The sequence below is a fragment of the Chrysochloris asiatica genome, unplaced genomic scaffold (assembly GCF_000296735.1).
Source record: "Chrysochloris asiatica unplaced genomic scaffold, ChrAsi1.0 scaffold00051, whole genome shotgun sequence".
Classification (NCBI taxonomy): domain Eukaryota; kingdom Metazoa; phylum Chordata; class Mammalia; order Afrosoricida; family Chrysochloridae; genus Chrysochloris; species Chrysochloris asiatica.
In genome coordinates this window covers 5,691,119-5,717,002 of record NW_006408569.1, presented here as the reverse complement: position 1 = coordinate 5,717,002, position 25,884 = coordinate 5,691,119, and the positions used below count along the sequence as shown (strand labels likewise).

At 41.0% G+C, this 25,884-nt stretch overlaps 1 protein-coding gene across 2 annotated transcripts in view; it reads right to left on the bottom strand.

Moving 5' to 3' along the window:
- ENOX2 (ecto-NOX disulfide-thiol exchanger 2) overlaps nucleotides 1-25,884 on the bottom strand; it is a 221,038-nt gene that overhangs the window by 9,450 nt on the left and 185,704 nt on the right. For both annotated transcript variants that reach the window (XM_006862822.1, XM_006862823.1), the window contains exons 6-10: nucleotides 25,585-25,797; nucleotides 23,587-23,693; nucleotides 15,855-15,969; nucleotides 3,267-3,448; nucleotides 879-986 (exon numbers count right to left, since the gene is read on the bottom strand). In XM_006862822.1, coding sequence (XP_006862884.1) covers nucleotides 879-986; nucleotides 3,267-3,448; nucleotides 15,855-15,969; nucleotides 23,587-23,693; nucleotides 25,585-25,797 — 725 coding nt within the window. The remainder of the gene's footprint in view (nucleotides 1-878; nucleotides 987-3,266; nucleotides 3,449-15,854; nucleotides 15,970-23,586; nucleotides 23,694-25,584; nucleotides 25,798-25,884) is intronic.

The following is a 25,884-nucleotide window of genomic DNA, read 5'->3' as shown; positions in this document are numbered from 1 at the left end:
AGAAGACACACTGATTCATAGAGCTTACTCACTTTAAATAGACTGCACACCTGATTCATGCCTGTGACACATTCATCTCTCCAGATGTTAGTTGACTGTCTCAGAGGCCCTCACGGACAGCCCTCATTGTTGCAGGCTCATTATCTAACTTTAGCACGTTGGGCCTTAGTCTCCCTGTTTGTTTTCTAAGATTTCTGGTCTTTTGTGTTGGCTATTACTCTCACTCACAGCCGCTCATTATTACCCTCGATGGAGGATCAGCAAAGAATGTCAATGTTATAGTTGCACTTGAGTTTCTCCCTTTAATGAAATGCGTAACTAAAGGTACTTTGTGTCACCCAAGCTTTCTGCATTGCTGTTTACTTGACAAGATGAAGTTGGGATGATGTGTGTACCCTGGCTTTCTCCAAGAGAGAAGACGTTTGTGGTTGTTAGCTACTGTCGAGTGGATTCTGGGTCACAGTGACCCCATGTGACAGAGCAGAACTGGCCCATGGGTTTCCTTAGCTGTAATCTTTATGGGAGCCAATGACTATGTCTTTCTCCCATGAAGTGGCTGGGTGAGTTTGAACTGCCAACCTTTTGGTTAGCAACTGAGTGTGCAACCACTTTACCACCAGGACTCCTTAGTCAGCTAAAAGTGTGCTCCCCCAAAACCCTCAGAAATGCCGAAGACTCATACACAAAATCTGAGTCCTTGATAAAAGATGCCAGAATTACCCTGGAGAGGGGCTTTGGATCAAAGTGCAGCTGAGCATTCCACACTGATTCCTACTCTAGTAACATTTTCATTGTCTTGGAAAAGGTGTGTGTGTGTGGGGGGGGAGGGAGGTGGGGGAGACAAGGGAAATGTTCTGTTCTATTTAGGACTCATATACCTTTTCTCTCAGAGTTTCCATCAGTTTCTCCAGCTGCAACTTTTCTTGTTTGATTTTTTCAAGTTCAACTTCTTTCCTTTTGTATTCTTCTTGGATTTTGAGTACATGCTACAAGAGAGACCAAAAGCAATTAAGTCACTGATGAAGGAGCTGAGATTAGATTGCAGGCTGGCCTTTCACTTCCCTCCAGCACATACAATAATTACTCCACACAGAGATGCTGAAGAAAAAGCCAAGATACTTTTCAGCTAAAGTTCTTTTATGTGGCTTTGAACTTGTTCATATTTAGAAAATGATCTGGGAACCAAATTGATTCAGTCACTTCTTCCTTATTCTGACCAGGAGTGGACTTATGTACCATCGAGTCGACTCCTATTCAGAACGACCATATAGAATGTTTCCGAAGAATGACTGGTGGGTCTGAACTGCCAACTGCTCATCTTACAGTTAGCAGTCTAGTGCTTATCTTACCTACAGCACCACACCAGGGCTCCAGGGACAGAGTGATAGTGGTAGTGGTGGTGTGCTTGGAGTCAGTTCCCACTCATAGTTACCCTGTATAGAGTTTCCAAGGAGAAGGCTGGTGAGTTTGAACCACTGATCTTGTGGTCCAGTGCTTACCCTATATAGCACCACACCAGGGCCCCATTCATTCCCTCACATTAGGAGTGAGTTCATTAAATGAGCAAATACAGCAGGCTAAATTTTAAGTTGATAATTTTGCACACAAATGATACAAATTTTGGCAGGAAAAGTTTCCCACCCGTCATAAAGCATTCTTGCAAACATCTTTTTACCAAGAATTAAGTTCAATTTCTGTGAAAATGAAAGTCCAAATTTTACATGTCAGTTTTTATGATCTATAGGCAGGGAGCTGTAGTTATCATTATTAGTCATGATAACAAATACTATTTATTGAGCATCTAATAATTGCCAAGAATTACACTCAGGGTTTTAAATACATAATCTCATTTAAGCCTCATAATAAATCAATGTGGTAGATATCTTCATTCCTGAGTCTTAGAGAGGTCAGTGGCTTGCCTGAGGCTGTTAAGATAAGTAAGTGGCAGAGCTGGGATTTATCCCAGGCTGGACCCTGAGCCCAGGCTTTTGTAACCACCATATTTTACCATCTATTTGAGAGAAGCTGGGATAAATTGTATCACTGTTTGAAAAGCTATTTTCCAATAAAAAGTAAGCAAAATGAGTGAAGCTAATCCTTTACAAGGCAGAGACCTAATTCTTACTGAGGAATTTTTAGTGATGAAACAAACAAATGAAAAGTCCAACACCATCAAATTGTCTTCCAATAGCAGAACTATCCTTATGTGGAATGATTTCAAAATCAAGGTAAGAGGGGAGGAAAAACAAGCAAACAAACCAACCTTTCCAAAGTATTGCGAAAGGATTACTGGAAGGGCTGCATAGCATGGTACAATGTACCTTGACAAAGTTCTTGATGAGTAGTGGAGATTGATAAGTAGTGGAGGGTGGTGGTGGATGTTAGGTGCCAATCAGCCGATTCCGACTCATACTGATTTTATGCACAACAGAGTGGAGGAGACGTGTGTGTGTGTGTGTGTGTGGGGGGGTGGTGGTGGTGGGTGGGTGGGTGGAAGGACCTCTGATATAATTTACATGCTCTAGTTAAACTACAGGGTGACAGTGCAAGGAAGGCAAGCAATGTGTCACACATTTTACTAACAGGAAAAGTAACTTGTTAATGGGCTATTACCTGTCACATAGGAAGGCAATCCCACCAGCAATGCAGGAGCATCCCAGTCTCTCCACACCCTCGCCAGCATTTATTGTCCTCTACTTTTTGGATCTTTGCTGCTATTGCTGGTGTGAGATGATATCTCATTGTTGTTTGGATTTGCATCTCTCTAATAATGGCTAGTGATTGTGAACATTTCTTCATATGCTTGTTGGCTGCCTGGATCTCCTCCTTGGTGAAGTGTCTGTTCATGTTCTGTGCCCATTTTTTAATTGGGTTCCTGCCATTCGTTTTTAAAGGTTGTGTTGTTCAGAATTCTATCAATTGGATACTTATTCACCAGCACTTTCTCACATATAAATAATTGAGGTTCTTCAAAAGGATCCTAAGACCTTGTCTAAGTCCTAAGTACCTTCTGAAGCATAAAAATTAGATCATGTTAAGTATAGTTCCAATGTTAAGCATTTCACGGAATGCTCATTCTTTGAAAACTGGTGATCTACTTCTCTCTTCCTACAAACCAGAATATTCATTAACCACATCACATAATCCCTTCCTCATCCATGCCAGATAACAGAATATCTAGAAGAACAAGAGATTTGCTATTTGTGTTTGTTTGCACGGGACTGATGCTATCCTTCCCAAACCTCAGAAAACAGAAATGCCTTTACCTGTTGCATTCCTTGCAGGGCTTGTTGCAGGAGTTTCAGCTGCTGGTCCTTGTTTGGGTCATCTTCTCGGTGGACTTTGCCTTGATCTTGTTTGAGCAGTTCTACCTCGTTCCGATAAGCATCAAGCTGCCAGCGGAGGCTGTCGTTTTCTTCCTTCAGCGTTTCTGCCTGTGACACTAAACCTAAATAATCAATGCACAGCAGTCAAAGAATACATTGAGATTACTCTGTGGTTCACCTCAGTAGCAGGAGAAGTTGGTATTTTAAACTACAATGTGTAAAAAGTCATTTGATGAGGAACTTTAAGTCTCAGTTGACCATGGAAACGAGATGGACACAAAAGTACATAGACTCGTTTTTATAAAGAACACAGGTTTCTGACACATTATGGTTCATATGCTTCGCCTCAAATATAACTAACATGGTTTCTGACAACATATTTTTTGAAATGCACCAAATGATAGAAATCATAGCTATAACAAAATTTAGGACTAATTGTGTTAAATTGTCAGAGGATTTTTTTTTTTTTTCATCCACGAAACAAACATCTCTTGATAACTTTCTGTGTTCCACTTTATGATAAAGAGATGATGCGATTTAACTAATCTCTATTGTTTACACAACAAGTTAATGGGAATATTTCTAGTTTATTAACTTTTTAGCTTACTACCAGAACACAAAGCACAGGAAAGAAGCATCAAAATGGGTCAAAATTACAAATCAGAATAGTAAATGTAGAGCAAAATTAAAAAAGACACTTTGACAAAAGTATAAAATTTCTCAGCTTCTTATGGGGAGGGATTCTTGGTGGAAGAAAGAAAAAGTGAAGGAAATTAAATAGTTGAGAAAATTAGCATATCTATAAATGGTAGAAGAGTTTTCCAAAGGGTCTTTCAAGGACAAGAGTCATCCTGTATGTTATGAATAGAAAGAAGTCCTGTTTTACAAAGATGAATTGTATTGAAAAAAACCATGTTTAAGAGGTTGACATATTCCCTGTTCCTAAAAGAAATCTGCCTCTAGGAAGGTGGTATGTCTAATCTAATACCTTGATGTGATTAGCTTGTCTATGCAAATCAGAGTGGCAATGTTTAAAGAAGGGTTCTGGTACGGAATATCTTTTAGTAGTGTTGAGATATTTTTGCAAAATGTCTCTATTTTTCTCTGTGGATGGTCATGCAACTAACCCAATATGATTTCTTTGAACTCAGTTTGAAAAATTACAAAGGGCCTTTCGCATGATGCATTTGATTTTATGCTTGGTTTTATTAACTGGTTTGAATTCTTGCAGCAACCACACAACTGTTGTGTCTTTTAAGAACAAGTCTCTACTTAGACTTGTATTCCTAGTACTCCAAATAGTCTCTATCACTGCCATCTCTCCCAACTGCTACACACAGCATTCCCAACAATCACGACACTACAATTAGATGCTGTAAGTGAAGGAGATCATTGCATATAGGAAATTGTATGGAAAAGGGATCACAAATTATTTGCCAAGCAGAGGAGAGAATATTTCGTTTGAATGGGAGATTGGCTGAATAGCATCCAGTTTGCTCTGTGAATCAAGTGACTGCCCCCCATGGAGAGTTATTTATTTCGGCTTGGGTTTGCATGTCTGTCATCTGGCAGTCCACACAACTCAATACAAAATCGAGATATTTCATTTCTATCCTCTTGTTGCTTGTACTGCAGGCCAGTAATTAGCTATATTAAACAAGTCATGTAGAGATACATGAAGAAAGACGGACAGAGACCTAGAAGAATAGTTAGAGATGAGTTCTCCAGTTTAAATGTGAAAATATTTTGCTTTTGAGAAAATGTGGAGAGGCCTCTTCTGGAGGAAAGGACATGCTGATGAGCAGAGATATGGAACCCTGCAGCCAAGTCAGAGCAGATAATAATCTCCTCAGTTTGGACCTGTCACTAAGTGAAAGAAAATGTGATCTCCCATAATGCTACTGAGGGGACCTTACCTATTAAATGTAGTTCACACTCTGAAATGAAGGTTTTTGTCATTTTAATGAGGACACCAAGTCTTTACCTTCACAGACTTAATATTAATTGGGCCCATTTCTGAAGTCGGAGCTTTCTGTACATTGCCAGAACATTGAAAAGTTCAGTATTACCTTTTAATAATTGTTTGAGCAGGTGAGTCCATCAGTCCTGGTACTAAAGAGTGAATGTATTCATGCCCTGTCATCAATAGTGCTCAGCTTCTTTGGGGTTATTTCCTATGTGGGAAGAACATTTCTCTTTATGGGGATTGCTCCCCAGATCTGAAGGCTGCCAGTTCATCTTGGCAAAAGGAAAGTACAAGGGTGGCTGTGAGCACCTCATTTTACAGAAGCCACTCAGAGCAACATCCCAGACATGTTTTTCTACAACAAAAGATTTAAAAAGGATTTTGTGCCATTAAAAAAAATGAATGTCTGCTTATGTTTCTTCGCTATGGGTTGGAACCGACTTGACAGCACTTAACAACAACAAAGGTTTCTTCAATGGCATAAAAGAGACAATAACAACCAAAAAAAAAATTACTGGAAGTAAATATGGGAAGTCAAAAAATACAAAGAGATTCCAAAAATTGTTACCCAAGTCATAGGTGGAAGAAGGTGAAATGTTCCCCTCAAGGCTCTTAAGAAAGTTTGAGCTATAGTGATGAACGAAAGAGTTGGAAGAAAGAGAGGATAAGAGCAAGACTCATTGGCAGAGGTTACAGTCTAGGCAAAATCTCAAGTGGGTTGTATGACCTCACAGAGCCTTGCTTTCCTGGCCTCTCCAATCAGGCTCTGTCAGCCTGGATGCAACTGAGACCTCGTTGTTTCTCTTTCCAGATCTCTAAGTTCTCCTCTCGAAAATAGTATTCTTTCTTGTCTGGAAGTTATATCACTGTCCTATCTTTCCTTGCTGAAAGTTTTAAGCTCTTGGAGTGGCCAATTTCACCTAGTCCCTTGTTTTCTGGCTAAACAAATGCCATTGTGAGCTCCTCAGCACTGTGTGTTCGTTCCTTCAGCCTCCTCAAATCTCTAATCCCGGTTTCTTATGCCCACCCCCAACTCCCAGTCACTTGACTCTATGGACTCTGCTCTTACAAGATGTTACAGATCTGGGCAGTCCAGGCCAATGTAGAATCATGTGGGCCCTTGTTGATGGGCCTCTCATCTTGCACTAATTTCTTCCTTCCATACTCTCCACAATATTCATTTCAGTTCTGTACCTCTCTCCCTAAGGTTTCATGTTTAAATGATTTCTGTCATCAGTAGACGACCAATCTCTTACTGTGTGGAGGAGCATGAGCAGCACATATACTTTCAGCCTCACCTCTTAATTCACAGAAAAAGGTTTCTCCCCTATCTAAAACAAACACCACCTGCATTTGGGTCATTTCCCATCCTCCTACAGGATTGCACTTCTAAAATTACCCATAAGTATTTTTTCATTCTCTAGCATTTCCAACCTCACACTCTCCATGGCTTCCTTCCCTTCTATCTGGTATGGCACTGTGGGTTAATGATCTGGATTGCAAGTCCTTTGAACCACAAGGTTGGTGGGTCCTCGCCAGCTGCTCCTTGTGGTCTTTGACCACTTTATCTCTTCTCAAATCATATAATCTGACCCCTACTATTTCTGCTAAAATAGTTCTTGCTCAACACCGTTGCTCTCAATTTCTTCTTTGAAACACCTAATAATGTTGATTGCTACATAGTTCTATAAATTCTTCTCTTAGTTTCCATAGTCCATTGTTTTTCTAGTTTTCTTCCAACATCTCATGTTGCTTTCATCATACTAGCAGCATAGTCGAGACATGCTAATGATTCCATTTAGACTTCGCCTACTACATACTAAATCTAAAGTCTGCATTCATGGTCCCCAGAGTCTGGGTCCATCTTGTTTACTCAATCTTTTTTATATACCATATAAATAAGTATTCAATTATTCAATCTATATGCAGTGCAAATAATCCGAGAAGCTGGATTATATGAAGAAGAACGTGGCACCAGGATTGGAGGGAAAATTCATTAACAACCTGCAATATGCAGATGATACAACCTTATTTGTTGAAAGTAAAGACCATACAGTCTTCAGTATGGATTGCACCACAACGTAAAGAAAACAAAAAACTTCACAATTAGGCCAATTAATAGCATCATGATAAACAGAGAAAAGATTGAAGTTGTCCAATGTTTCATTTTGCATGGATCCACTATTAATGATCATGGAAGTCTAGTCAGTTCCAACTTATAACAACCATATGGACAACAGAAAGAAACACTACCTGGTTCTGCCATCCTCACAATTGTATATGTTTGATCTCATTGTAGCTGACACTGTGTCAATCCATCTTGTTGAAGGTCTTCCTCTTTTTTACTGACCCTTCACTTTACCAAACATGTCCTTCTCCAGGGACTGGTCCCTCCTGAAAACATGTCTAAAGTAAGAGAGATAGTATCGCCATCCTCACTTCTAAGGAGCATTCTGGTTACACTTCTTCCAAGACAGAGTTGTTTGTTTTTCTGGCAGTCCATGGTATTTTTAACATTCTTCTCCAACACTATTATACAGATACATCAATTCTTCTCCAGTCTCCCTTAGTCACTGCCCAACTTTCACATGTATATGAGGCTACTGAAAATGTAGCCAACCATGGCTTGGGGCAGGCACATCTTACTTAAACTGAAATCTCTCTACTCTTGAATACTTTAAAGAGGTCTTGTGCAGCAGATGCTGCTTCCATGAGTGTTGATTGTGGATCCAAGCAAAAGGAAATCTTTGACAACGTCAATCTTTTCTCCATTTATCATGATGTTATTTATGAGCTTACTGAGTACAAAGGCACATCTCTATTGCCCTTAGTTTATAGGACATTTGTTGTTGTTGTTACATGATGTTGAATTAGTTCTGACTTATAGCGACGCTGTATAGGATTTCCAAGGAGCTGCTGGTGTGTTTGAACTGCTGACCTTGTGGTTATCAGTCCAGGGTACTTGTAATTAATTGGTCAAAATCCTAATCTAAGAATAACGGGAAATGGTGGGGGAGGAGAAAGTAAGTTGGATATCAAGGGACTTTGGCTACAACAGTGAAGGAGAATTAATCTAAGTAAATTTTTTTCTTTCACCAAAAATGTACTCCTTGAGTCTTTGTATAGTATACAGGATCTTAGGTAGAATCCTCAGCCACATCTAGGACCTTCTGAGGTGGGACATTCCCACTTGAAAGGACATGCAGACCAGCCCAGAGCAGCTAGAGGAATAGAAGATTACTTCCTGAAAGAAAGACCAGCAGGAAAAAAAACAAACAAAAATTGGCTGTTTGGCTACTACAAGAACAAGCAAGCTGTTCACTGGGAAGCCATCAAGGCAAGCAATCAGTCCCTTCTGGACAACGCCCCTTCTCCCAAGACTGAAACTCAAAGGGAACACATGAGCAGGCACATAAGCGCACTGGCAACTGTGTTGGTCTACATATGAGTGGAAGTGGGAGAAAGGCAAGTAATGAAGATATGGGCTGAGTTCAACCATATTCCATAGACTCCTGTTGACCTTGAGATGAGAGAGAGAAGAGGAAGGGCTGGTTGGTTCGAAGTTTGGGGAGACTTGGGAACTCCTAAGCCCATGGACACTGACCTAGCCATGGAGGGCTAGAGCTGAGAGCAGGAGTGACCAGCAGATATGAAGTGGGGGAAGACACACAAGAATGTCCAAACTTGCAGATAGTACCCATTTGACCTAGCTTTGATGGCTTGATGATCAGATCTCAACTAGAGGAAGATAAAGAAACTTGATTAAGGAAGTAAGTGTGATTTGTTACAATTTGATGATCTTGACCTATACTTATGGATGTAGTAGCTCAAAATAGGGGGAAGGAGTCTTCACATCAAGTATCAAGCCTTTCCTCTTGGTATACAGGACAGGCAAATTAGACATTGGCTACCAAAAATTGTTGTTGTTATGTGCCGTGCAGTCGGTTCTGACTCATAGTGACCCTGCATAGGGTTTCCGAGGCTGTAAATCTTTATGGGAGCAGAAAGCCTCATCTTTCTCCCACGGAGCAGCTGGTAGTTTTGAACTGCTGACCTTGTGGCTCGTAGCCTGATTCGTAACCAGTATGCTACCAGAGCTCCAAAAATAGGGAGGCTATAAAGGCACGAAGTGTGGAGTCCTGGTATGGCGCTGTGGGTTAATGTGCCAGATTGCAAAGCCGTTTGAACTGCAACGGTTCAAGCTCACCAGCTGCTCCTCGGAAACTCTATACAGGGTCGCTATGGGTCGGAATCAACTTAACGGTACTTAACAACAAAGGCACGAAGTGGCTGGCTTACAAGTTTTCAAGAGAGAGTTTAGTTTCAGAGTATGCTAGGGAAGGTAGAATCCCCACTGAATAGTTTTCACCTTGTCTAGATGAGTCTGGTGAAAGGAGATGGGGATAGGATTCTTGATTCAATAATGAGTAATTGTTATCATGACTAACTGTGTGATTGTTACAAATGTAAAAGTAGAAGCTGTGTAACAAAAAGGGGGGAGTGGTTCATCTTACATTCCAGGAATAGAGGACCCTAAGGGGGGGGGAAAGAGAGGGGAAAGAGAGGGGAAAGAGAGAGGGGGGAGAGAGGGGGGAGAGAGAGAGAAGAGCGAGAAGAGCGAGAAGAGCGTGGGATGCTAACTAGAGCAGTGCCACTAAAGATGGAGGCAGAGGTGATGGCATGGAGAGAGAAAGCAGCTGCAGACTCTAGACTCATGGAAAGAGAAAGGCTATGTGCTGGTGGCCAGAAGGCTGGTTTGCAAAATGTGGTCTTTGGTTGTTTACATGATTATATATTCCTGAGTGTTTTTGAGTACATCAAAACACACACACACATAAACCAGAGGGACTAGAAGCAAATACTGTTGAATGATGGTGCAAGGAGGGGATTGTAATCATTGCAGTGAAACAAATTATGTTGTTTCATGTAAACTATCACTCAATACACTGTGAATGCTTTTAAAAAATGTGCTTCCTGGACCATCAGCATCTAAATCATGTAGGATGCCTGATACAATGCAATTTCCTGCAGATCTACTGAATCCGACTCTGGAGCCTAGAAATCTGAATTTTTAAAGCTATCCCAAATGATCCTCTCATGTATACCAAATCTGAGCACCTCTAGTCTGAATGAATAAGGTAGAAGATAAATGCTGAATCGGAACAGATGGCTATGCTTATGTTTCCTGGGTACATGCATTCTCCATCTCTGCTAACAATAGCAAGGAATAATGGCATGCGATCTTGGTCTGCTTTGATGCGATGCTCCCGCTTCAACACTTTTCTCTGAGCACAGCAGTCCCCTCTTCCATAGAAAGGGTTTCCAGTACTGCATCACCAATATGGGCTGGCTCGTATAGTCTCTAGAAGTATAGTAATGTTGTGACACTCCAAAGAAAGCAACACTCTGCTGGGATTGGGTTTGACTCTTAATTCTTCTGGGAAGTCAAATCTAACCAGAGATATGCCATTGGCTTCAGGAATTTGGGCTGGGCAGTATGGAAAGAAAACAATTAACACTGAGCTTGACTTTCTTAAGCTTTTAAATGGAATCTGTTAAGTTTTGTCGAGTCGGTTCTGACCCACAGTGACCCTGTATAGGATTTCTCTTGTAAGCTTGAAGTGCCAACCTTGTGGTTCAAACCAACTTTGCAGTCCAGTGCATTAACCCACAGTGCCACACCAGGACTCCTAATTGGAACCTAGTGATAGCTAAAACATGCAACTGATTTAGATTAAAACCGAGGGACCCTCTCACTGGCTAATACTGAGCAGGATTTCTGCAGTTGAGTACTTACTTCAGCAGTGAGATAACAAAATTAGATACAATTGAGGGGAAGAAAAATGCACAAAAGTCCTTGAATTAAAATGAATTGAAACCTTCTGGGAGAAAAGCTATTTTGTAAGCTCCATTAAGTCTATTGTAGATGGCTTTATTTGACAAAGCAGCATCCTGGCATGTGGAACAGGAAAGAAAATGGCTATAAGATGATCTGTCAGGGAGTTTCCAGTCTCCAAATGAATAAGATTCTGTGCAGTAGTCAATTCAACTTTTAACTCAAAAGAGATACAGGAGCAAAATGCAATTAGACCCAAACCTACTGACGTTGGATTGAGTCTGACTCATAGCAACCCTGTAGGACAGTGTAGAACTGCTCCATGTTTCCTAGGCTGTAAATCTTTATGGAAGCTGACTGCCACATCTTTCTCCTGCGGAGGCACTGCTGAGTTCAAACCAGCAGCCGTTTGGCTAGCAGCTGAACATCCTACCTAGTAAGTGCACTCAATCTGAATCTCTACTACACTGCTTCTCTCTCCTAATAACTTCTCACACTCCACAATTTATCAAGTAAGGATGCTCAAACTAATGGTTGCATTTATTTAATAATACTGGATAAACACTCTTCTATACATACTACAGACACTGCAGTGGAGATAATCCTACAAGTCATAGCTTACCAGTTATAGAACATCCTGGCTATGTACTTCAATAATTTAAATAGCTCAGTTATTGTTAAACTCTTTTATGTATTTTAGATCTAAGTTCATAGCATTTATTTGCAGTAAGTGTTGTTGTTATGTGTCGTGGAGTCGGTTCTGACTCATAGCGACCCTGTACAGGGTTTCCAAGGCTATAAATCTTTACAGGAGCAGAAAGCTTCATCTTTCTCCTGCAGAACAGCTTGTAGTTTTGAACTGCTATCCCTGAGGTTCACAGCCCGATTCGTAACCACTATGCTACTAGAGTAATTAGTGTTCTGAAAATACTAATTATCCAATGATGGTAAAAGGTTTATTAAATATAGATGTTTTCTTGTATGTTTAGGTATCTAACATATGGCAAAAGTGGTGGAAACTCAGATGTAACAGCTAATGAATGCCTTAAAAAACATGGTTTTGTGGTTTTTGTTCCTTCAGAGTTTCTGTTAATGCACTGAAGATTCTAGTACCACTCAGTGGCTATAGAGCTACTGCCTTCAACATCTATTTACTGGATCTAAGAGTTTTGAATAATAATCAATCAACCTCTCTGTCTAATGAATCAATCTCTCTCTCTCTCTCTCTCTCTCTCACACACACACACACACACATTTATTAAGCATGTACTATGACCAGACACTATGACAGGTGCTCCACTAGACTGTGAGCTCCTCAAGGGCAAGGCCAGTATATGATTATACCTACAGTGTAGCATAGTCGTGAGGAGTTGGGCTACTAACCTCATGGTCAGCAGTTTGAAACTACCAGCGGTTCTGCTGGAGAAAGGTGAGGCTTTCTGCTCCCATAAGAATTGACAGCCTTGGAAACCCTGTGCAGGGTCGCTATGAGTTGGAACCGACTCCACGGTACATAATCACCACCACCACCAATGAATGAATGCATGAACTCAATGAACCATCTCACCATCCCAGTTAGATGACTTTTATAAGGTATTTCTTATAAATGAGGGAATTGAGGCTTAGTGGAGAAATCCCTCCTTTGTCAAAGACAGAGAAGGCACTAGAACTAAAGTATTCCAACTTTGACTTCACTACTTTTTCCACGGACTCTTACAGATGACTAAGTTTGACTGGAATGGTTTGCCTGAAAACACTAGTGTTCGTTGATATTGATATTTTATTCTCCCTGTGGCAATTTCTGGGCAAGATAGTTTGTAATGAAACTGAAAGTTTTTGGTGGTGTCATATTTTTCATTAGGCTTGCCCTAGTGGTTCCATCAGAGACCCACACCGTGCCTACTGCTCGACACTGAGGTCCTAAAAGCAGTGCAGCCCATACAACTGTGTGTGGACTTCTATTTTGGTTCCTTATAGAATCCCAAGTAACCACACAACAGCAGGCAGCAGATAGACAGGAGATTGTGAAATTTTGTAGATATTTTCCCTTTGTAATCTTGTCTTTTATCTTTATGATTTTATATGGAAATATTCAATTTTTATGCAGACAAATTTTTTAAAACTTTTAGGATTTCCAACATTGATGATCACCACTTGTCTGTCAGTTAAGTCATACTGTGTGGCTAGCGTGTTGCTGGAAGTTAGGCCACCAGTATTTTAAATAACAGCAGGGTAACCAGTGGTGGACAGGTTTTAGCTGAACTTCCAGACTAAGAAGGAGAGACAGAATACTGTCAGATATTGTGCTGGAAGATGAGTCCCTCAGCTAGGAAGGGAACTGTGATTGGGATGACTCAAATGGAGTAAAGCTTTTGGGACCTTCATTTGCTGATGGGGAACAACTCAATATGAGGAAAAACAGTTGCAATCATCCTTAAATAATTGTAACAGGAATGTATGAAGTAGGACTTTAGGAAATTTGGAAGTTGCCAAAAATGAAATGGAATGGATAAACATCAATATCCTAGGCATTGTTGTTGTTAGGTGCCATCGAATAAGTACTGATTCATAGCGACCCTATGCACAACAGTCCTGGGCCAACCTCACAATTGTTGCCACACTTGAGCCCATTGATGCTGCCACTTTGCCAATCCGTCTCTCTGGGGGTCTTCCTCTTTTTCTCTGACCCTCCACCTTACCAAACATGATAGATATCCTTCTCCAGCGACTGGTCCCTCCTGACAATATGTCCAAAGTATGAGAGACGAAATTTGGCTATCCTGGCCTCCAAGGAGCACTCTGGCTGCACTTCTTCCAACACAGATCTGTTGGTTCTTTTGGCACTTTAAATATTCTCCTCCAACACCATAATTCAAATGCATCAATTCTTCTATGGTCTTCCTTACACACTGTCCAGCATGCATATGAGGTTATTAAAAATACCATGGCTTGGGCCAGGCGCACCTTAGTCCTCAAGCTGACATCTTTGCTTTTCAGATTTTTCTAATGCAATACGTCTAATGCAAAAAAAAGAAAGACTTTATTTTGCTGGGATCAACCATCAACACTCATGGAAGCACCAGTCAGGAAATCAAATAATGTAATGCATTAGGCAAATCTGTTACACAAGACCTCTTTATAGAGTACACAAGAGCAAAAATGTCAGTTTGAGGACTAGGGTGTACCTGATACAAACCAAGGTGTATTCAATAACCTCATATACACGAGAAAGTTGGACAGTGAATATGTAACACAACAGAAGAACCTATGCATTTGAGCTACGGTGTTGGAGAAGAATATTAAAAGAACCATGGACTTCCAAAAGAACAAAGAAACCCATGTAGGAAGAAGTACAGCTAGAGTGTTCCTTAGAAGCCAGGATGAACAGATTTCGTCTGTCATACTTTGGACATATTATCAGGAGGGACCAGTCCTTGGAAATGAACATCATGCTTGGTTAAGTGGAGGGTCAGTGAAAAAGAAGAAGGACCTCAATGAGATGGGCTCACACGTAGCAACAATTGTGAGACTGGCACAGGACTAGGCAGTGTTTCATCCTATTGTGCCATATGGTCGCTATGAGTCAGTACCGACTTGATGGCACCTAACAACAATATTGATGACCTTCACCCCCTAATCACATAACCAACCTCTAGGGTTTCTATGCAGAGTCCTGTTGTGGTGCTGTGGGAATAAAGCACTGGACAGCAAGGTCAGTTTGAACCACAGGGTTGGCTGTTCATACTCACAAGCCACTCCCTGGAAACCTTATACAGGGTTGCTATGAGTCATAATGGCCTCGACAGCACTTAACAACAACAATGGTTTCTATATTTTATTTGGCCTTGTTAAGTGTCACTGAGTTGGTTCTGACTCAATAGCGACCCTGAGTAGGGTTTCTTAGGAAGGGCTGGTGGTTTGAACCACTGACCTTACAATTCAAGTGAACTTGTGGCTCAGTGCTTATCCTATAGCTCCACTCTTAGACTTTTAATGTTTTTGTGGTACATTTAAATTTTAAATTAATCTATAATTAATTTTGGTGTCAGGTGTTAGATCTAGGGATCTAATTATTTTCTCCAAAATGATGACCAGTTACTTCCTAATACACTGGTTTATGGATTCCCCAGCAAAATGTTACTAATAAATGTAAAACAAACAGAACAATATTGCCTAACTGCCTTGCTTTTTGGAAAAGAAAATCTACTTTCAAGTAGATGATGAAATAGAAGATAGAAACAGATGAAGATCACAGAAAATCCTGTAAGCACAAGGTTGCTATTCAGCCAGTATATACTTAGATGGCCTTACCAAGTATTTCTAGCTGGTGCCCAGTACTATTGGAAGATACCCACACCTTACTGAATATTAAAACTTTTTAATAGTATTCCTGCAAGCATGGTGGTGGTGGTATTTAATAGTATTCCTGCAAGCATGGTGGTGGTGGCATTTAATAGTATTCCTGCAAGCACGGTGGCATTTAATAGTATTCCTGCAAGCATGGTGGTGGTGGTACTTGTATGCTACCCAGTTAGTGCAGATGTTCTGTATAGGGTTTCTGAGGCTGTGTATCTTTACAGAAACAGAAAGCCTCATCTTTATCCTGAAGAACAGGTGGGAGATTCCAACTGCAGACCTTGTGGTTAGCTCATAATCCACTATGGTACCAGGGCTCCTTCCTACAAGTAGATGTTCCTTAAATAAAACAAAGCAAACTTATCCTTACCTGATTCTTCAGTTTCTTTGTTATCTATTGTTTCTTCTATTTCTTCCTCAGACATTTCCATTTCTTCTTCTCGCCTGATTCCCATTAGTTCATCATTATGAATATTGCGAATTTCCTAAGGTTAAAAGGTATAATTTTTAGATGGGAAAGTCTTGAACATGCAGAAGAAACAAACAGAGTTAGGGTTCAGATAAAGGTTTTGGGGGGCATATAACAAAATCTGTGGCAAAGGCATACAGTCATACTGGAAAGGAAAAACAAAGTGCACTCTACTGTATCTTAACTTGGAACCTTCTTTCCAAAGCCAGGACTCTGGTAGTCTATGGCTCTTGTATCTCTCTCAGATTAGAAAATACTTTAAGCCTTACCTCTTACATGGATTTCTGGACTTTCTGTCAGGGATTCTGCCAGTTTCACCTTCTCATTTCTGAGCGCACCCCCCCTTTCTTTGCCAATGTCTTATTGTGAATTAGGTAAAGATTTACAGAGCAGATCAGTCTTTCATTCAACAATTCATATGCATTTTGTTTCATCTCACTGATTTGTGGTCTCCACAGTGTAACACCACTTCTCCCACTGGTTTCCCATTTCCATTCCTCTTTTGTTCCTAACCCTTCTGAATCTTGTCCTGGGTAGATGGCTACTTGCTATCAAATAGTTGATTGTTTTAAGGTGTACACACCTCCCTAGTGGGAATGGTCCCCATACAGACCTATCATTTGAGTGAAAATTGAGCCATAGGTGGGGTGAGTTAAATGACTAAGAATCACAGCCTCAAAAGTTTTTCCAGTTTCTATATGACAAGTTATAGTTGTTAGGTGCTGTCAACTCATGGTGACCCTGCATAGGGTGGTGCTGTGGACTAAAGCACTGGACCACAAGGTCAGTGGCTCAAACTCACCAGCCACACTCTTTGGAAATCCTATACAGGGTTGCTATGAATTGGATCAACTCGAGGGCACTTAACAACAAAAACAATTCTTTATGGGAGCAGAAAGCATCTTTTTCCCATGGTGTGGCTAGTGGATTCGAACTGCAGACTTTATGGTTAGAAGTCTAATGTTTATCCTACAACACCACCAGGACTTTTCCCAAGTAAGAACACCACCAGGACTTTTCCCAAGTAAGCCTGGTCATTTTTATGATTTGGAGTTTTCTACATTTTTCTCCCACTCTCTCCAGGACCTTCTAATGTGATCCCTTTTAGAGCAGTTAGTACTGCTAGCTGGGCACCATCTAGGTCTTTTGGCCTCAGGGTCCATTGGAGTAACTTTGCTGCTTTCCATTCTCTTCACCATTCAACAGAATTCTTAATCAAATTTTTATAGGTTTGCAAGTCAGAGCAAAAATGAGCTGTCAGGAGCAAGCTCTTACCAGATCAACTCTCCCATGGATAACAACTTTAAACTCTGGACAAAACACAAAATAAAACAAAGCAAACCAACGCCAAACCAAATCTATAACTACTTGAGGGCAAGGAAGAGTGACAAAGTAGGCTTATTCTAAAGAATACGGAAGAAGTGAACAGTATAAGATGAGCTTCCTAAAGGTGGATTTTTTAGGGTTTTTTTTGAGTCACATAATCTAAGAGTGCAGAGTTCTGGTAGCATACTGGGTTACGAGTCAGGCTGTTAACAGAAAGGTCAGCAGTCGGAAACTACCAGCCGCTCCATGGGAGAAAGATAAGGCTTTCTGCTCCTGTAAAGATTTACAGGCCGGAAACCCTATATTGGGTCACTATGACAGAATCGACTCCACCAGCATAGTCTGAGAGCAGACCAGAATTAGCACCTCACAGGGTGGCCAAAACTCTAATAGAAAACCCATAGTCTTTATGGCCTAAAGAACTTGGAGGAGAGAGTTCCTGGCAACCATAGCCATTGGAGCATGTGTGCATGGGGAACCCCAGCAAGGAGGGGAGAGCTCAACCTTCTCATATAGGCCCTGTCCAAACTTCGGCATGACCCCTGAACCACGTGTGCACAAACAGGGCAGATTCCAAGCAGCACAACTAAGGCTAAAAGAATAGAATTGTGATTTGAGCTGCCATCTAAGACACAGAATTTCCAGTTTTAAGCCACTGAAATTGACAATTAAAACAAGGTCAACACACTTTAAAAGAATACAACAGAGTCCAGAGTCTTCCAAAAAAACCCAATCACAGTATGTAGGAAAAAAATCCAAAATTACTTGACATACAAAAAGCTTGATTTTATTGTTATGTACCGTTGAGTTGGTTCTAACTCATCTTTCTTCCATGGAGTGGCTGGTGGACTCAAACTGTGAACCTTGTGGTTCACAGTCCAATGCTTATCATAAGGAGTCGCTGTTCTCCCACATACAAAGAACTAGAAGGAGTGAATCCATTCTCAAGATAAAAGACAACACAGAGCAACTGTGAAATAACTGACTTGTGAAAATGTGCAGATGAGGATTTGAAAGCAAGTCCTAGTGTGGTGCTGTTAGCATAAGCTAGGTTGGCAGCGTGAACCCACCAGTTGCTCCTCAGAAACTATATCGGGTTGCTGTGACTCAGGACCAACTCGGAACTTAGCAACAACAACATAACTATGCTCAGCTATGCAAAAGAAATATGCTTCTAAAGAATAACAATGCTAAAAACCCCAGCAGAGAAATTGTTAAGTGTCATCAAGTCAGTTCCGATCCATAACGACCCTGTATAGAGTTCCTGAGGAGCGGCTGGGGAGCTAGAACCCACAGTGCCACATGAAGACTCCTGCAGAGAGACAGAAACTATTAAATAGAATCACATGAAACTTCTAAAACTAAGAAATGGGATAAAAATGGAAAATAAAACAATATAAATTCATCCAATCTGAAGAACAGAAGCATTTAAAAAAAAGAAAAAGAAAAGAAACTTTGGGATCACCTAAGTAAGACCAAACGTACCTATAACAAGGACTTGGAGAGAATGATTTAAAAATATTTAAATAATGGTTTAAAAGTTTCTAATTTGGTGAAAGACAATCTACAGATTTTATGAACCCCAAGCAGGATATATGTGCAGGCAGGAACCATAGTAAGAACCTCACATACAGTCAGATGTTCACTACTGTGATTTAAGGAGAAAATTTTGAAAGCAACCACAGGAAAGAAACATATTAAATATAAGGGAACAATAATTTAAATGCATTCATCTCTTTCAGAAACAATGAAGGTCAGAAGGTAGTAGAACCGTTTCTTTAAAGTGCTAGAAGACAAGGAATCTGTTTACTTAAAGACATTTTCAGACATACAAAAAACCTGAGCGAATCCATCACCACCAGACCTGCACTGTGAGAAATGCTAAAGGGAATTCTTCAGACTGAATGGAAGCACCACCAGATATAAACTCAGATGTGCATTAATGCATACATAAAAAGCATTGGACATGACCGGGATCACTCGGGACAATCACTTAAAAAAAAATACATAGGACTGTGTATTTTAGAGTAGCTTGTAATCACTTAGAGGTCACCTGATACCTGCCACCAGCATCTCAGCACCAAGCAGAGAATTTCCGGTGTAGGTTAGCCCCAACTAGACTGTCATGAAGGACACAGTCAAAGCTGTTTTATAGACACTGCCTCCATTTAAGGGGACTATGAATATTTCAAGGAGCTCTGGTAGTGTAGTGATTACGAGTCCGGCTGCTAACCTCAAGGTCAGTCCTGCGGGAGAAAGATGAGGCTTTCTGCTCCTGTAAAGATTTGCAGTCTCAGAAACGCTATGCAGGGTCACTGTGAGTCAGAACCAACTCCATGGCACATAACCAACCAACCAACCAACCAACCAACCAACCAACATAATATTTCAAGATGGATTTCTTAATCCTTAATGCTATGTTGTTGTTGTTGTTGTTAGGTGCCGCTGAGTTGGCTCCGACTCATAGTGACTTTATTATGCACAACAGAATGAGACACTGCCTGGTCCTGCTCCATCCTCACAATCACTGTTAAGCATAAGCCCATTGTTGCTGCCATTGCGCCAATCCATCTCGCTGGGGGTCTTCCTCTTTTTCTCTGACCTTCTACGTTACCAACATGATGTCCTTCTCCAGGGACGATTCTATCTAATAGCCTCCTTTTTTCTTCCTCTTATTAGAAAGAAAAATGGATTCTAGATCAGGAAGTTTTAAATAACAATAAATAAAAGACCCCTTTACAAAGGTGAGCTGTTTGGACTCATCACTAATAGTTAAGAAGTCATAGAAAACACCAATAGTTAAGAATAGAAAAATCAGATGATAACATAGCATCTCTTATGTGCTAGAGGGGCATTACTTAAAACAGACGAAAATAATGATTTGCTTGAGAAAAATGATCTCTAAAGAACTGTGTCAGGAGAGAAATTTGGTATGTCTAATTCAAACTCAGTACACAGAAAACAATAAAAAAAATTGCTCATTTCTAAGAATTCATTCCATCTCTAGAGACTGGGTTTCAGGTATCATCAAAGAGCTGTTATTGGAAGGGGGATTGCAGTTAGGTTTGACACTGGCTAATGTAAATACTGTACAACTTACTGCAGCAGGAGCACTTGTGACTCTCCTAGTTGCCTAACAAAAATGTAGGATGTCAGAAGGTATAAGCAGAGACCAAGTCTCAATTCACAAACATGCCACGTCACTCTGGGAAAGTTACTGTCTTTCTCAGAAGAGTAAACTGTGATCCTTCTAGGGAAATGTCCCAGGGCAGCAAGATCTAACAGAGCTAAGACATGCCCTATAGCTGCTCAGTAGCCACAAAGCATCTTTCTGGTACCAGCTGGGTAAGAAAGCATAATCTCTTCTTAGAAGTATCAAACGTTCAGTGGCCAGGTGACACAGCTGCTCTACAGGGCTCTGGCATCTTTAAGAAATCCCTATGGGCAAATTTTACCTTAATGCCTCAAAATACTCCAGGATCAAGAATGACCAGTTCCATTTAGCTGATAATGGAATGAGGATAAGAAAAATTAAGGGAGAATTTGCTTCAATTTAGTTGTTGTTACGTGCCACGGAGTTGGTTCTGACTCATAGCGACCCTGTATAGGGTTTCCAAGGAGCAGCTTGTGGGTTTGAGCCACCAACCCCGTGGTTAACAGTCCGTCGTCGAGTCAGTTCTGACCCAGAGTGACCCTGTGTAGACTTTCCGAGGAGCAGCTGCTGAGCTTGAACTGCTGACTTTGCGGTTCAAACAAAATGTGCAATTCAGTACATTAACCCACAGTGCCATAGCAGACTAATTGTTAAGCCGGTAATTTTGTGTGGCCCATGAATGATGGGAAAGAGTGGGAAACCTTTGGCAGAAAAAAAGGTTTCCCACCCCTCCAATAACAGGGTCTCTACAATTGTAAGACACATTGAGAATTTCTCTCTCCATCTTTATTTTTCTGAAAGAAAGCATTTGGGTCTTTTAAATTTATTGTACGGAATGAAGTCCAACTGCTTCGTAAAAAACCCTACATAGGGACGCTATGAGTCAGAACCGACTTGACGGCACTTAGCAACGACACACTACTATGTTATAATGGTGTGGCACTGTAGGATCAGCACTGGACTGCTAACTATAAAGTTGGCAGGTCACACCCACCAGTTGCTCCTTGGGAACCCTATATAGGATTGCTATGAGTTGGAACCAACTCAATGACACTTAACAACAACAAACTCTAAGGAACTCTGGTGGCACTCTAGAATAGCACTGTGATACTAATCACAAGGTTGACAGTTCAAACCCACCAGCTACTCCACAGGATAAAGATGAGGCTTTCTACTCCTGTTAAAGATTTACAGCTTCGGAAACCCTATCCAGGTCCCCCATGAGTGGACGCTGACTCCATGCAGTAGGTGGTGGTTTACTAACCTTTACTTTTCCTCCTGATCAACTTAGTGACCTTTCTAGTTCCCCGAGGACAAAGAGCATTTCATTCTGCTTTGCCTAACACAATACCAGAGACAGAGAAAGTGCTCAGTACATATCTAAATTGATATTTTGAATTTTTTGGGGCTGTTGCTAAGCGCCGTTGAGTCAGGTCCGACTCATAGTGACCCTGTATAGGGTTTCCGAGGAGCAGCTGGTGAGTTTGAATCGCTGACCTTTCGGTTCAAACTGACCTTGTGGTCCAATGCTTATCCTACCTACAGTGTCACATCAGGTCTCCAGGTAGGTACCCTGATATAATTTTGTATCACAATAAGGCATTAGCTTCCTTTCTGTTCCTAATTATTTGTTTTAATAATTAAAAAATGCTATTAGCACACTGGACTGATGTCTTCAGGGCTTTCTTCTCCCTGAACCCCAGATCTGCATCTCTGCTGTTTTCAAACAGTTGCCATACAAGCCATCCCATATAAGCTAAGAAAGGACAGAGAGAAGAGATTATGATCTTCATCTTACAGATGAGGACACTGAGGCCCACAAGATTAAGTCACTTGCTATGAGGCAGTTTACACCCAAGTGAGATGAGTAATTTCAAGTCCTGGGTTGAGCACCTGCTTCAGGTGAGCTTTGGTGTAAATCACTTTACATGGATGTTGTGTCTACTTTAGATCCCAGATATTGTTAGTAAGGAATTAACATAACACTGTTGTTGTTTTTGCTAAGTGCCATCTCATGGTAAACCTGTATAGGGTTTCCCAGGAGCAGCTGGTGGGTTTGACGCGCTGACCTGCTGGTTAGCAGTCTAGCGCTGATCCTACACACTATTTGCATTTTTCAAACTGTTTACATATCCCTTATCTCATTTAATCCTATAAGATTGATTTTATTATTATCTCCAATTTCTAGATTGACAAAGGTTGAACAACTTGCTCCAAGTCATATATGCTATAATTTGTCAAAGCTGAGATTTGAATTCACACTTAATTCCACGTTCAATGCTTTATCCACTACACCACATCTATTGTGAGGCTCACAACAGGCGAGCTCAGTGATATGAAATGTGCTTTATAAAATGTAAGTACCTTAAAAATTCAATTCCAATGTTAAGGAACATGATAACTTGCACTGACCAATGTAACAGGACCAGTACCAAACTGGCAAAAAGGACTCAGAATCAAAGGTGGAAAAGTTGCTGGAAATACAGATTGAAGGCGTCAGGGTTGGGCAAGGAAGTTGTGTTTAGGAACAGAAGAGCTTGAGGCATATGTTCTACCATTGCCAAAAGCAGATCCGTGAAAACAAACCCTCTCATCTTGACGTTCAGTCTGAGATTCACAACAGCAACCTATAATTGCATCACACATATTCTAGTATTACACTAAAAATGTCACTTCAGCATAGGCAGAGAGGTGTGTATCAACTGTAATATGAAATCCAAGTCTTCTGTTGCCTCTAAAGCTGCCTTCTATAAAGATGGCTGAATGGGTTTAATAAAAGAAGCTTAGAAACTGCAATGCTCCAGCAATGTAAGGCAACCCTAATATTACTAACTCAGGTCACTAATTATTGTTGTATCCAAGACTAGCCAGCTTGGAGAAATAAACTTAGAATTATCACAGCTACAATTTCACTCCTAGGGTTTCCATCCAGCAAAAGGCATTCAAGGTGGCACGTGAACATATTTATTACCCTTTCGGCAGCAGGTGGTGTGGGCACAGTGACAGGCTATAGAATATGTCTTAAAAAGTGTTTCATTAGGGCCTTGTGACCAGGGGAGCTTGGCACTATTTAATGCTGGCTAAACTTCAAATCAATAACATGTTAAAGAAAGAAACTGTCTTCTCGAGGAGATCGAGTAAAACGTTACCAACCTCAGCTTGTTTGCACCAAACGCTGATGTTTTTACGCTGGGCTTTTGTGAAGTGGTCCCAGGCCTTTTGCTTGGAGGCAGAATGGTACACAGCCACGATCTGCTCAACTGCAGCATCATCAAATCAGCAGTTGAATCAAGGTCAGTAGATCATCAGGAATGGCAAAAGAGAAGAGACAAATAAAAGAGAAGCATCAGGCTTGCTGTATCTTCTTGCTTATCACATTACACTGGACTGTGGTCGTGCTTGAAAAAGACTGTGTGTTTGGATACTGTGATGCTAAAGGGACCGTGAAGACAGAGACATCCATACACAGAAAGGAAAAAGCAAATTTTTGATGGTCTAGGGCGAAACAATAAATAAAATTACGATGCAGTCAATCTGGATGCATCCAAGCAGGCCAGACAAGAGGGTAGTGAATGCGATTTTGTACTACTGACCCTACACACACTGCAGCAAGTGACAAACGGCACCTGCCATTTCTCCTACTGGCTCTCGTCCATCAGCTGGCCCTTCAAAACAAGCCTGGATGCTTCACTTCAACAGAATTTACCCTTGTGGCATTGTTTAAGCAGAAGAATCAAATAAAAATCTATGGTATATGTATTTCAAGTCTACTTAGAGCACCGACTGGAGGAATATAGTTTCTAGACGGTATTTTTGCAGGGTTGCTTGAAATGTTAACTTAGTACAGCTATTCTGGGGTCTTTAATCCAACTAGTTCAAAGGGGGAAGCCTATACATGACTCTTTGGGGGAAAGAAAAACAGGACCACCACCTGGCCAGGTGTTCCAGTAAGAAAGTACAGATCTGTTCTTTATTTCTTTACAACACTACTTGTAACCTGCCTTCTGATGACTGAAGGAGTTACAGCCCTGTGACACGTGTTCTGCTCTTTCTACTTATTCTGAAGTCTTGAAGACATGTGCTTTGTCCTCCTGGATTCTGTGCCCACATATATTTTCAAAATTAAAATGGGAACAACAACTCCTCCTTAATCCCAATTATGTGTGAGTCAGTGGACTATATGGGAAGTTGTTGTTAAGTGCCGTCGAGTTGGTTCCGACCCATAGTGACCCTGCACAGGGTTTCCGAGGCTCTAAATCTTTACGGGAGCAGAAAGCCTCATCTTTCTCCCACGGAACAGCTGGTAGTTTCAAACTGCTGATCTTGCGGTTCGCAGCCTGATTCTTAACCACTACGCTACCAGAGCTCCTTAATTGTTTAAAAGCAAAGTTATGAAACTGTACCCTTTTTCTTGAGGTCACTACAGCTCCTCCCTGAAAAGATATGAGCCAAAGTATTACTTGAGAATGTCTCTGTTCTGTCTCACTTAAGGGACCTTGCAAAGGTTTGGAGCAGCACGTCTCTTTGATAATGGCCATTTCTGTGGCTTCCAATTTCCTATTCTCATGCCTATGAAATCCAGCACAAGAAAAATTGTTGTTGTTAGGTGCCATCAAGTAGGTACCAACTCATAGTGACCATATGCAGCACAGAACAAAACACTGCCTAATCCTGGGCCAACCTCACAATCGTTGCCACACTTGAGCCCAAGAAAGATAGGGAAAAGGAAATGAAGTATAAAAGTAGGAATAGCCAAATTTGGTTCCTTTTCATTCACTTTGGGAAAGATAATCAAATTTATTACTAAAATAGAATACCTAAAGAGTTGGTTACATGACAAGAATGATCCAATTGTGAAGAAAAACGGAAAATGCTTCGGCAATGAAATCCCACATCCTCCACTAAGGCCCAGGGTTGCTAGTGACTTACAGAGAACAAGAAAACGTCAAAGTGCAGGATTGTGGCTAAATGCTAGGTTTCTAAGGAGCGGAAGTACAGACACCAGAGAAGATGAAGACAGGCAATGCTTACATACATTCTGTGGACCAAGAAATTGGGCCGAGAAGGACGGCTCTGTAGGCCCAGGGCCCTGCATGTACAGTGGTGACTAAGCACCCTCTCACCGTCACCAGAACTCCGACTTCTACTCACACTGAACAAGAATTCCAGAAAGGGCCTGTTTGAACTTCTCCTTTGCTGCTTCCATGTCTTTCTCATGGGCAGTTTTCTCATTCACAAGGCGGCGGATGTGGCTGTTGGCCGACTGGATCATCGAATAGAAGTTGTTGGCACTGCGACGGTTCACCTCTCCACGCTCGATCCAGGTGAGCAAAGTCTGCACAGCTTCAGAGAATTTGGAATCATCTGGGGTGGGGGGGGGAGGGAGTGGGTGTGGAGAGAGAATTATATTTAGAACCATTAAAAAAAAAAAACCCAACAGATTTTAATCCA